The sequence below is a fragment of the Perca flavescens genome, chromosome 17 (genome assembly GCF_004354835.1).
Source record: "Perca flavescens isolate YP-PL-M2 chromosome 17, PFLA_1.0, whole genome shotgun sequence".
Taxonomy (NCBI): Eukaryota; Metazoa; Chordata; class Actinopteri; order Perciformes; family Percidae; genus Perca; species Perca flavescens.
Window position 1 is genome coordinate 31,406,436 of NC_041347.1, and position 12,961 is coordinate 31,419,396.

At 40.7% G+C, this 12,961-nt stretch overlaps 1 protein-coding gene across 1 annotated transcript in view; it reads left to right on the forward strand.

The window, feature by feature from the left end:
* The first annotated feature begins 3,470 nt into the window (after positions 1 to 3,470).
* hectd2 (HECT domain containing 2) overlaps positions 3,471 to 12,961 on the forward strand; it is a 71,506-nt gene continuing 62,015 nt past the window's right edge. The window contains exons 1-2 of the mRNA XM_028604056.1: positions 3,471 to 4,018; positions 11,950 to 12,091. Of these exons, the coding sequence (XP_028459857.1) occupies positions 3,935 to 4,018; positions 11,950 to 12,091 (226 nt within the window). The 5' untranslated portion in view covers positions 3,471 to 3,934. The remainder of the gene's footprint in view (positions 4,019 to 11,949; positions 12,092 to 12,961) is intronic.

Below are 12,961 nucleotides of genomic sequence, written 5' to 3' on the forward strand. Positions count from 1 at the left end.
TTTAACACGATGACGACAGAGAAGCGACAGGAAGCGGCTTTTTGTTTACATTCATGGTGGCCTCCGAAGAGCAGCGACCCCGTTGATGTCGCTGTCGCTGCTGTTTTAAAAGATTTCAAAAGGAAAGTTTTCTCTGAGAAGGGAACACAAACTCGCCCTGGAACAATTCCTACAAAAGAAGGATGGGTTTGCCTTACTACCGACCGGTTTTGGTAAAAGCCTAATTTACCAGCTAGCCCCGCTGGTGGCCAAAAGAATGGAGCTCAGCTCCGCAAAGTACGTCACCCGGATCGTTGCTCTGATTGGTTGAAGGACTATCCGATTGCGTACAGAGTCATTTGAACTATGACCCGTTGATCCCGCCTCTTGTGCGGTAAAAGATCCAGAGCAGACTCCCCAGACTGAGGCTATGTTTAGAAGGAAACGATCTGAAGAGAAAATGCTAAAGTGGCGTTGCGTTTTCACTTTTTATTGCGCGTTTAGACGAGCATTTTGGGGGGAAAATCTGCGTGCATATGGTGACGCAAAAGTGCGGGAAATTCGATGTAGTATGCAGGCCAGGCGGCTAGGTGGTAGTGTGAAGCACTGCCGCACGACACACCCTTCTACTCTCCGTAGGAGCGCGACAATCTGGTCTGGATAGACAAGGAGGTGGAGTTAGTGCTCCAAACAATGCACACACACACACATGCGGAACACACACACACACACACACACACACACACAGCCACACATACGGCACACACACACACGCACAAACACGGCACACACACACACACGTACGGCGGACACACGCAGCAAACACACATGACACACACACACACGCACACACCCGTACAGCGGACACACACGGCGCACACACACGGCACACATACACACAAACACATGGCACACATACACACACACACACAATCGCACCGTGCAATTTTACCCTTTAGACGGGAACACGATGGTAGAGTGTTTTTAAGATTTCCTCTCTGGAGGGTTGTTTCACTTTTTTGCGTTTTTAAGCCCCAAAAACGCTGTCGCCGTCTAAACAAAAGGCCCATCTGATCAGTTTTCACCCTGCGATCGTATTCGTGTCGACGGGGCCTCATGTTCAATCTTAATGACAGCCAGACTGTTCTGGGTGAGTGTGAGCTGTTTCTCATATTGTGTCTCCTCCTCCAACGAGTTGTTTAACCCTCGTGTTGTCTTCTGTCGACCATGCAACGTTCTGTTTCTCTGGTTAAAGAAATGTCAAATTTAGACTTTTTTTTCAACGTTTTGGTCGTCCTTTTCGCCACTTTCGTTGCTTTTTTGGTCAATTTGTTTGATGTTTTTGTCACTTTTTCCAACGTTTTTGACATTTTTTTCTGTGGGTTTTGTTGTTTTTTCCCCGATGTTTTTGAAGCTTTTTTTTTTTTTTTTAATTATCCCTTTTTTCAACGTTCTTTAAAAAAAAAAAAATTAAAATGAATTGAACACCAAACACCCAAATTCAATAAAAGTAGTGAACTGATCATTTATTTGACTTGTGAAGAGTAATGGTTGTATGGAACCATCCACGTTATTTTTTTTTGACAATTTGGTTGAAAGAAACCCAAATTTCTGATATAGAAACTTTTTGAAAATGGGTCCAATTAGACCCGAGGACAACAGAACGACAACAACAATCAGAGTTGTCATTAAAGGAATGTCAGATCTAAAAGTGGCTTCAAGGCTTCAAGGCTTTTCCTGGACCTGCAGAAAGCTGTACCTCAACTATACCGAGAAACCACACACACACACACACACACACACACACACACACACACACACACACACACACACACACACACACACACACACACACACACACACAGAGACACACACACACACGCATACACACAGAAACGCACATTCACGCACATACACGCACAGGCACACACAAACACATGCACACAAACACACTCAAACACACACACACAGACACGCACATGCACACACACACACGCACGTACGCACACACACGCACATACACTCACGCACACACACACACACACACACACACACACACACACACACACACACACACACACACACACACACACAGAGATAGACAGACAGACAGACAGACACACATCACACACATCAGGAGCTCTTCAGTTTCTTTATGTTCGGTGCGAGTTGGCCTGCAGCCCGGATCCTGTTTCTTACTAATTATGGACCGAAGTGAAATCGCAGCGGTGACGCAGAGTCTGCAGGGCCACACAGTCAAGACCGAGGGGATCACAGCACATCACTTCCTCTCCCAACTGTCAAAATAAAAGCCTGGGTATGGGGTAACATAAAAAGAAACAGAAGTGGGGAAAAGATACTAAAAATCCATACAGTCACAAGTCAATAAATCAGGTTTTATCTAGTCTGGCATTGCCAGACCAGCCTCCACAGCGCTGCGAAGGAAGGTCTGGCTAGTCCACACAGCATTCTGGGATGGGAATAAAACATGCCCTGGTTTACTGGCATTTCTTTAAACCAATAACAATCGTCTTGGGCGGTGCTAAGCGCCAGACTGAGCAAGGGTGCCTCTGCTAAATAGTCTCGGGAAGGAACTTGTTTTGGTGGAACGTGTGTACGTTCAAAAGTAGTTTTAGAAAACTCCAATTGGACAGATAGTCTAGCTAGCTGTCTGGATTTACCCTGCAGAGATCTGAGGAGCAGTTAACCATAGTCCTCACAAATCCACCAGAGGTTAGCAGGTAAGGTGAGGGACGGATCTGGCGGAAACGGAGCAGTACCCTAAATGAATCGTTGTCGATATAGACTCTTACTGCAGTAATAATGCGGATTATTTTCAAATCAAGTGTACAGGAAAAAGTTATAGCCTATACCTACATTTAATTTTTTAAGTGAAGAAACAACCTTTAATGTTTAACCCTCCTGATGTCCTCGGGTCAAATTGGACCCATTTTCAAAAAGTTTCTATATCAGAACATTTGGCTTTCCTTCAACCAAATTGTCAAAAAAATAACGTGGATAGTTCCCCACAACCGTTACTCTTCACATGTTAAATAACTGATCAGTTCACTATTTCCATTGAATTTTGGTGTTTTATTTTAGAGCATTTGAAGAAGAAAAAAATGTTATGTAGGGAAAAAACAACAAAAACGGCAAAAAAAAACACAGAAAAAAATCGACAGGCATTGGAAAAAGTGACAAAGAACTCCCTTAGTTCTTTCTTTCTTTCATTGTCTTAATTTATTTGTATTTCCTTCTGTCTTACTTACATATTTCATTCATTCTACATTTGGCTTTATTTATTCATTTATTTGTATTTCCTTCTTTTTTTCTTCCACTTTTACTGTGTAGCCAAAGCTCCTATTTCCCGTTACTCTCTCTCTCTCTCTCTCTCTCTCTCTCTCTCTCTCTCTCTCTCTCTCTCTCTCTCTCTGTGTGTGTGTGTGTGTGTGTGTGTGTGTGTGTGCGCACACTAGGCGCCTCCTCCTGCTCCAAACATGGCGCCGGCCCGCAGCGCTGCTGCTTCCCCGAGAGACGACGCACAGAGAGGGAGAGACGGAGGAGGAGGAGGAGAAGAAGAAGGAGAAGTGGTCAACAACTCACCCTGAACGTGTTTTAAAAGAACAACAACTATTTTTTTTAAAAAGAACCAAACTTCACACTCTAAGCTATTTCCCGCGGAGACTTTACTTGCAGCATTTTGGAGACGTTTACGCGCCAGGCTGTGCGCGCAACGGAGAGCCCACCTGTCCGACGAAGGTACACTTCACTCCCGTTACTTTGAGGATGTGAACGTGCCTGATTAACCGTGGAATACCGGAGCGAGCAGACAGACGCGTAGCTCTGGGGGAAAAAAAACCATGTGCAGAAACACAGAGGCTGCAGAGGACTGACTCTTTCCAGGGAGGGGGGGAGAAAACAACAACTTTTTGTTCCGCTCTTCCACACCGAGAGGATGGATGGAGAACATTTTTCGCTGTCAGGAGTTGAGAGGGAAAGAGAGAGGCTTCCGCCAATTTACAACAGCTCCGCTCCTGCTGTAAGAAAACTGCCTTTTCCTCATTTATATTACATATAGTCCAAAAAAAAGTGATTCACACCTTCATTTCTCTCTTTGATGTGCACAAAATATGTTTTTGTTTGTGTTGGTAGAAGTAGTAGTAGTAAATAGATAGTAGTGTAAGTCAAAATGGGAAAGGAAACAGTAACGCATCCAATGAGCATCTTCTATTTGTTTTTGTTCATTTCAAATTAGAAATAACAATGTTAGTTATAATGTATAAACTCCAGGGAGCATTGAACTACAGGTAATATTATATTCATCCTTTGCAAAAAATAAAATAGTTAGAATAAACAATTGTATAAACCACATTTCAAAACACTTTATTACTTGCGATACAAGTCTGAATGATGCTTCTTGTTTTACTGTAATGATTATTACACTTTATTATTATTATTATTATTATTATTTTTAAAAAAAAAAAAAACATGCCAAACAAACGCCACACATAATTAGGGAACACAGCATGATCATTATCGTTAGGGATCGACCGCTACTGGTTTCTCAAGGCCGATATAGCGAATAAAAGTAGGGTTGGGTACCGAAACCCGGTTCCACTATGGAACCGGTTCCTACACAACCGGTAGGAATCGGACCGGATTAGAACGCAAATTTTGGTTCCTCATTTCGGTTCCATTTAATGTGTCGACTGAAATATTTTCCCTCTGTTGCCCCGAAACGGAGTGTAAAAATATCACCCTTTCTCTTTCTTATTATACATTTAAGTACTTTAAAACATTAATATATTGATACATTTATATCATTTTGAATTTTAAATAAAAATAAGAAAGAGCCTTTCTTTGATGTCATTTTTCAGTTTTTTCAAGAATCGGTTTAGGAATCGGAATCGTTTTAAAAATACCGCTTCGGCATCGGAATCGTACAAATCCAAACGATTCCCAACCCTAATTATAAGTAGTTAATGGAATTGATATTTGGAACCGTTATGCATTTACAGTGAAAAAGTGAAAATCTTTCAATCGAAATGAAGATTGTGGAATGTTACAAACTCAAACAAAAAAAATTGTTTTATTGCTTTAAGCAATTATTTAATGAATTAGAAACTTTCAACAAAATACCCAGTAACACACTTTTTAATTCATTAAAGCTTTGGTGCGTAACTTTTTGATATCAATGAACGTCCGTTACATTCAAGCCGTTGCCAAATGAGTTGCTACAAAGCTAATTAAGACTATCAGCTCCACACAACTCTCTCTGGAGATCTCAGTAGGACTATGTTCTACTATTCTATGTTCCGGCGACTTTCCCGCTCAGGCTGGAGACCTGTATGTCTTTCTATCCTGCTTCTAGGGCTGGGCGATATGGAGACAATCAGATATCACGATATTCTTGACCAAATACCTCAATATCGATATTGCGGCGATATTCTAGGGTTGACAATTGGTGCTTTAACAAAATATCTTCACACTTAGATTTTAGATAAATAATCATCAGTAATGTGAACATAATATCTAAGTGGGGAAAAGGCAAATAATAGAACAGCTAAAACAGTCTGGTAAGTTCAGAAAAGTACATCACTTTACTGTAATGCAGCCTTTAAAACCAGGAAAAGATAACATTATGTCATATCACGATATTACGATATCCAAAATCTAAGACGATCTCTAGTCTCATATCACGATATCGATATAATATATAATATATAAAATTGCCCAACCCTACCTGCTTCCGTTACAAATCCGCGGGGACCAATCACAAACTGGCTTATCCACCTGGCGCGCTATTGGCGGGTTTAACACCATGACGATAGAGAAGCGACGGCAAGCGGCTAGTTGCTCTGATTGGTTGAAGGACTATCCAATTGCGTACAGAGTCATCTGAACTATGACCCGTTGATCCCGCCTCTTGTACGGCAGAAAATCCAGAGCAGACTCCCCAGACTGATGTTCAGTCTTAAAAGACTGAGCATGGTCTGGTGATAGTCAGACTAGGCCTTTATTTGATAGGACAGCTGAAGACTTGAAACAGGAGAGAGAGAGAGAGAGAGAGGGGGGATGACATGCAACAAAGGGCCGCAAGTCGGGATCGAACCCGCCGCCGCTGTGTCGAGGACTGAGCCCAGGGCGCATGCTCTTCCAGGTGAGCTACCCAGGCGGCCCCAGTGCTTTTACTTTTAATACTTAAAGTACATTTTCCTGATGCTACTTATATACTTTTACTTAAGTGACATTCTCAAAGCAGGACCTTAACTTGTAACAGAGGATTTCTACAGAGTGGTATAAGTACTTTTACTGCAGTAAAGGATCTGAATACTCCTTCCACCACTGAATACTCCTTCCACCGCTGCAACTACAGCTGTCAGATTGATGTAGTGGAGTAAAAAGTCCAATATTTCTCTCTGAAAATGCAGCGGAGTAGAAGTAGAAAGTGGCACGAAAAGAAAAAGACTCAAGTGAAGTACAATTTAAGTAGCTCAGCATTTGTACTTGAGTACAGTACTGGAGTAAATGTACTTAGTTACATTCCAGCCAACCGAAAGACTGTAGTTTTGTGGAAAAAGTGATGTCCCTGTGTTACATAACACCCCCCCCACCCCCCCTGACATCACGGCGGCAGCAGTGTCTGATGATGTCATTGTCGTGTTTTGGACTTGCACAGCAGCGAGCCGAGTGCTGGTGTCTCGCTGTGTTTAAAGGTTTTTTCTCCTCGGTGTCGCTCCGGAGCAGACTGGCGGGGGTTTGCAGGCCCTCGTTGATTGGTTGATGTCATCTCCATTGTGTCAGGGAGCAGGAATGTGCAGATCTGACAGTTTTTGACCAATAAACAGTCGGTCATTGCTCAGACTGACTCTGCTTGTGTCTGTAAATGCCATACAGCGGGCTGCATGCGTTTCTCTCGCTGCAGCTCCTTTTCTCTGGAACTGATTCTCTATTTCCTCCTCCAGTGGTCTTCTGTAACGTCAAGCTTATATCTGAGGACACTCAGGCCAAAGTAGGGCTGTCAAAACTGGCCAAAGATGCTGTTTGATCATTCGTTTTAAAAAAAACACAGAGGTTTGAATATATTCAAATACCTATTTTTGGACATTATGTCCATAAGAGGGCAAACCAATACAACGGCAGACATCGTAGGCGTAGATTTTCGAGCTCCATGACGCCGGCTACAGACCTCCGTTGTATCAGTGGTAGTTGGTGGTTGAGTTAGTTACCCGTAAATAGGTGACTTTGAGCCGGGTACAGAGCACCGCGAGCTGCCGCTGGTTTCGGCGGACATTACGGTTAAATTTAGTCCACAAAATATGAGCGTTTTACCGCGACAAAGGTTAAGATTAATAACCGAAACAACTCGTTAAGATTAGGAAAAAGATCGTGGATTGGGTTAAAACCGGACAATTTCTAATAAGGGGAGAACTTCCAGTCTCGGGGAAACTTCCGGCTTCTGAACTGGTTGCCGTTCCACTCTGGTTCCATTAGGGGGGGCTCACGGGCAATTGCAGAATGAATGGAGGTCTATGGAGCTATACCCCTCAAAATCCACTTTTCTCAGGATATCATTTTTTGATTAGTAATTTGAATGTTGCATTTCAAAGGGGAGGCTAAGAAAATACACACTGCTGGGTGTTAGATTTTTTGAAGTCGCTTTTTTGTTCTAAAAAGCCTTTTAAAATGTTGATGACGTCATACACATATACGGCCAGAGATACTGCTTTACGGCAAGCTCTGAGCTTCCTTTTCTCTCGAGGCATCGACAACACAGCTGACAGGTTAGACTCTCCCTGTCAACACACGTGCTGGAAAGAGGTTTGCTGATGTTTTAAAGACCACGCCGAAATATTCACTCTCACATTCTGGTTCTGCTTCGGATGCCGTCAAGCTGGATCTCTGGTTGTAATCAGTCCCAAACATTTCCTGGGTGAAATGCATTAGTCCCGGGGAAGCGAACTCTGATCTCTGGCTTCAAAGTCCTGTATGTTAATAATAATTATATCTGCATTTATATCAAAACCTCGAGACTTTTTTAAACATCTAAATGTCATTTATTAATATGTATTTGTGTCTAAATGACATATAAACGCCTGGAAACGCTTCCAACACGCTTGCGTGTCGCGGGAAAAATAGGCGTCGGTTCTATTTCTAGGCTCGAGCCGCGCCTCAGACGTGCGTGAGCCGAAATAAAAACGGAGATGCCACGCAGCTGACACGCTCGCGCCATGCAGCCGGCGTGTAGTCGGCCTTGTGACTAGAACTAGAACAGATTCCCATTTAACATGGTGACAGCAGAGAATCTTTACTTTTTTCCAGATGAAATGACTCAAGCTGATTTAATTGATTGTCAAAATAGCTGTCTATTAATTTAATAGTTGACAACTAATCAATTCATCATTGATCTTTGCAGCTCTATTCTTTGCAATGATTGCTGTCTATCTGCATTATAAAACAAACTTTGTGTCTGTGTTGTGTGCGGATCAGTCAGCCTTATTAGCGTTTCTTTGATCCGATCTGAATGGAAGCTGCTGTATCTGATAAGTGTTCTCGCACACGCGTTTGTGTACTATACATGTATGTCTATTGGTACGTTGTGTCATAACTCTGGAAACTCAACCTGTTGCCATCTGAGGTTTCTCCGGACACAAACTGTCCTTTGTTTTCTCTTGACGTTGCTGTTTGCAAGAGAGAAAACAGCATGTAAGTAAGTAAGTGTGTGTGTGTGTGTGTGTGTGTGTGTGTGTGTGTGTGTGTGTGTGTGTGTGTGTGTGTGTGTGTGTGTGTGTGTGTGTGTGTGTGCGCTGTGCGCAGATGCCAAGAATTTGTTCCAATTCTTCCTCGAGGTTTTATTTCTTTGGAAACTGATACATTTTAACGGATTAACTGTCTTTCTGCTCCTTCTGTTCTGCAGCCCCTGAACACATCGCTCGTGGTGTGTGTGTGTGTGTGTGTGTGTGTGTGTGTGTGTGTGTGTGTGTGTGTGTGTGTGTGTGCTGCACTGATGCCAAAGATTTGTTTCAATTCTTCCTCAAGTTTTTATTTCTTTAGATTCAATATATCGGATTAACTGTCTTTCTGCTCCTTCTGTTCTGCAGCCCCTGAACACATCGCTCTGTGTGTGTGTGTGTGTGTGTGTGTGTGTGTGTGTGTGTGTGTGTGTGTGTGTGTGTGCGTGCTACTGTCAGGAGCGGCTGCTGTGCATCTGTTGATCTCCCCACCTTCCATCCCTCCTCCTCTTCTCTTCCTCCTGTATGCTCTCCATCTAATTGTACATTCCTTTTTTCTTCCCCTGCTGTCCTCTTCTCCTTCTATCCTTTGTTCTCCGCTATTTTCCTTCTTTTATCCCTCATCTTTAGTTCTTCTCTGTCTTATCTACATCATTTTCACATCACTTTCTAGCATTACTTATTTCTCCTTTCTTGTTCTATTTCTTCTCCTTCCTTCCATCCTCAGATGAGAATTACTCATCTGTAATTCCTATCCATTTTTCTTGTTCTTTTTCTTAACCCTCATATCTCCTTTCCCATGCCTCATTCCCACTTAGGCCTTACTTCATTCCCTCTCTCCTTTTTTTGTGGTGTAATTTGCTCCTCTAAATCCCTCCTTTCTCTCCTCTCTCCATCTTCCTCTGCTTTGCACTTGCGGCTCGTCTGCAGCTTGCAGAGACTTTGTGTGAAAAACCAGAAGAGCAGACGGCGATTAATCACAGGAAACACGTAGTAAACGTTATTTTAGATCATATTGTATCTCAATTGTCTGGATTACATTCGGGTGAGGAAACCTCAACATCTAAGAGTCACTCTGGTCAATTCATTTCTTCAAATTGTTTGCTAACGTAGATAGATAGATAGATAGATAGATATTTTATTCATCCCGAGGGACATTTTAAGCATCCAGAACCATAACACAACAAACACACATACACACACATATATATCTCACATACATAAAAATCACTCACTACTACTACTCAGGTTTTTGTTCAATATATTCTTTAGAAAAGCGTATCAAAGAATATACATTTACAATTAGAAATTAGCATTTTTGGACATTTCGTGCCTCTTTTTTGTCAGTAATAAAATGGTAAATGCTTGTGGAAACTGGCGCTCCAGTTTCTAAAAGTGTTTAGCTTCAGTCACTGTGGATACCTTTTTTAAAGTAGCTTTAATTTATATTACTGACAGATCTGATGTATGAATATTATTGATATTGTTGCCTTATCGCAGATTAGGGCTGGGCCATATGGAGAAAATTAAATATGACGATATTTTTGTCCCATTACCTCGATATCGATATTGCAGCGATATTGTAGGGTTGACATTTGGTGCTTTAACAAAATATTCATACAAAGAGATTTGTGATAAATAATCATCAATATTTAATGACTAAGAGGCTAAAGGCAAATAATAGAGCTAGAACATTCAGGTAAGGACATCACTTTCCTGTAATGCAGCCCTTAAAAACAGAAAAAGACAACACCTGATGCCATATTACCATGTTAGGATATCCAAAATCTAGATGATATCTAGTCTCCCACCACGATATCGATATAATATTGATATATTGCCCAGCCCTATATCAGTGAATATCTTGGCGAAGTAAATTGCAGTGCAGGGAATTGCAGAATTACATTTACATGTCAAAGTGTGTATTTGATTTTTCTTACTGTTATCTTGGATAGTAAAAGTAACATTATTAACCATGAAATATTATCAACCCGTAAAGTTTCAATGTATGTTTACATTTGTATGAAATTTAAAAAAAAGATCCATGCCAAAAAGGTTTGTGAATGTTATTTCTGAATGTAAAAAGTATTTAATCCTTGTGTTGTCTTCCTGTCAACCTGCCACTTTTTGTTTTTAAATTTTAAATGAAAAACCTTTTATCTACGTTTTGGTCGTCTTTTTTGACACTTTAGTGTCTTTAACCCGATGTTTTTGTCATTTTTTTACAATGTTTGTCAATTTTTTCTGAGCCTTTTGAAGTTTTTGTGGTTTTTTTCCCAAATTTTTTAAGTGTTTTTTTTTTTACATTTGTAACTTTTTTGACATTTGTGTCACTTTGTTGTCACTTTTTTTCTGACATCTTTGTCACTTTTTTTGACATTTTTGTCACGTTTTTCTGACATATTTGTCACTTTTTTGACATTTTTGTCACTTTTCTGACATCTTTGTCACTTCTTTTTACACATTTGTCACTTTTTTGACGTTTGCCACTTTTTTCAAAGTTATTTTATCAGTAGTTTTTTCTTCAAATAGAATTTTGACGAGTTAAATTTGACCCGAGGACAACAGGAGGGTTAAAAAAATTATTACAATCTTTACTTTCCCTTGTGTAGAGTAATTTTTTTTTCTGAGTCAAAATTTTAAATGAAAAACCTTTTATCTACGTTTTGGTCGTCTTTTTCGACACTTTAGTGTCTTTAACCCGATGTTTTTGTCATTTTTTTACAATGTTTGTCAATTTTTTCTGAGCCTTTTGAAGTTTTTGTGGTTTTTTTCCAAAAATTTTTAAGTGTTTTTTTTTTTTTTACATTTGTAACTTTTTTGACATTTGTGTCACTTTGTTGTCACTTTTTTCTGAAATCTTTGTCACTTTTTTTGACATTTTTGTCACTTTTTTCTGACATATTTGTCACTTTTTTGACATTTTTGTCACTTTTCTGACATCTTTGTCACTTCTTTTTACACATTTGTCACTTTTTTGACGTTTGCCACTTTTTTCAAAGTTATTTTATCAATAGTTTTTTTTTCAAATAGAATTTTGACGAGTTAAATTTGACCCGAGGACAACAGGAGGGTTAAAAAAATTATTACAATCTTTACTTTCCCTAGTGTAGAGTAATCAACAACATGTTCACATGCTGGTTCATTGTTTGTGTCCCTCAGAATGTCTCCAACGTCAGCAGAACATGTTTCTTCTCTGTTTCTTTGTCGTGCTGATGATGTCATCTTCCCGCGCCAGGGTTTTGGGCGTGGAGCGAAGCAGCCGTTTCCGTCTCTGGGCACCTTCATTTCCACGCTGAGCCAGAGGAGGGACGCAGGGGGGCGGGGCTTAGCTGGCGGCATGACGGGCGGCCTGAGCAGCACCCACTGGCTCCGACACGGTGAGTTCAAGTCCAAATGTTCTTCTCCATGTCGTTAAACACAGCACTCAAGCCTGATGCATTGGTAAGGCACATTTTTTTGGCCCAATCAAATTATACTTTGCAATCAGTTTTAGCAAGATGGAAATACTCCAGAAAAAACACCCCACACTACTCATTATACTACAGCCAACCATAACACAGCATCCTTTCTGCGTCTTTCACAAACATCTTGTCTTATGGTGCTGGTTTTGTATTGTTTATTATAACTGCTTTAATGCTGTTTGATTGTTTTGTTGCTGTCTGTTATGAGTTCCTATAATTGTAAAGAGCACTGAGACCATGTTTAATATGGATTTAACACTTTAAATACATGTGATTGATTGTTTGATTGATTGACTGATTTCAAAGCAAAGGTTAAAGCAGCTCCGAGTGGCTAAACTGCAGCGTGAACGTCGGGGTGGTGTGTTCACTGTCTGTCTTAGTTCCTGCCGTAGTCTCTGTCTCGTCCAGGATGTAATGATGTGTTACTTCCTCTGTTTACACTATGCTCTGTTTATGTTGAGCTGCTAGCAACGCCATCGGAGCAGCAGCTCCAAAATGGAAGGTTTTCAGAAGAAACAAAAAAAAAAAAGAGAAGAGAAGAGGAAGAAAAGCTGTTTTATGTTTTCCAGTTTTGCAGACCGTGAATTAATAGAACTTTGCAGCATGCAGACAAATCGCAGGATCACACATCTGATTAGATATAAACTGGCGTCTTTATGGAGCGATACACGTCTCAGCTGACCTACGGCTTCTCTTCTTGACTTTCTGCCATTTTAACTTCATGGTTCAAGAAGAAATTTCAGATTCTCTGTTGAAATGTGTTCAAAATACTCTCTGCTCAGCTTG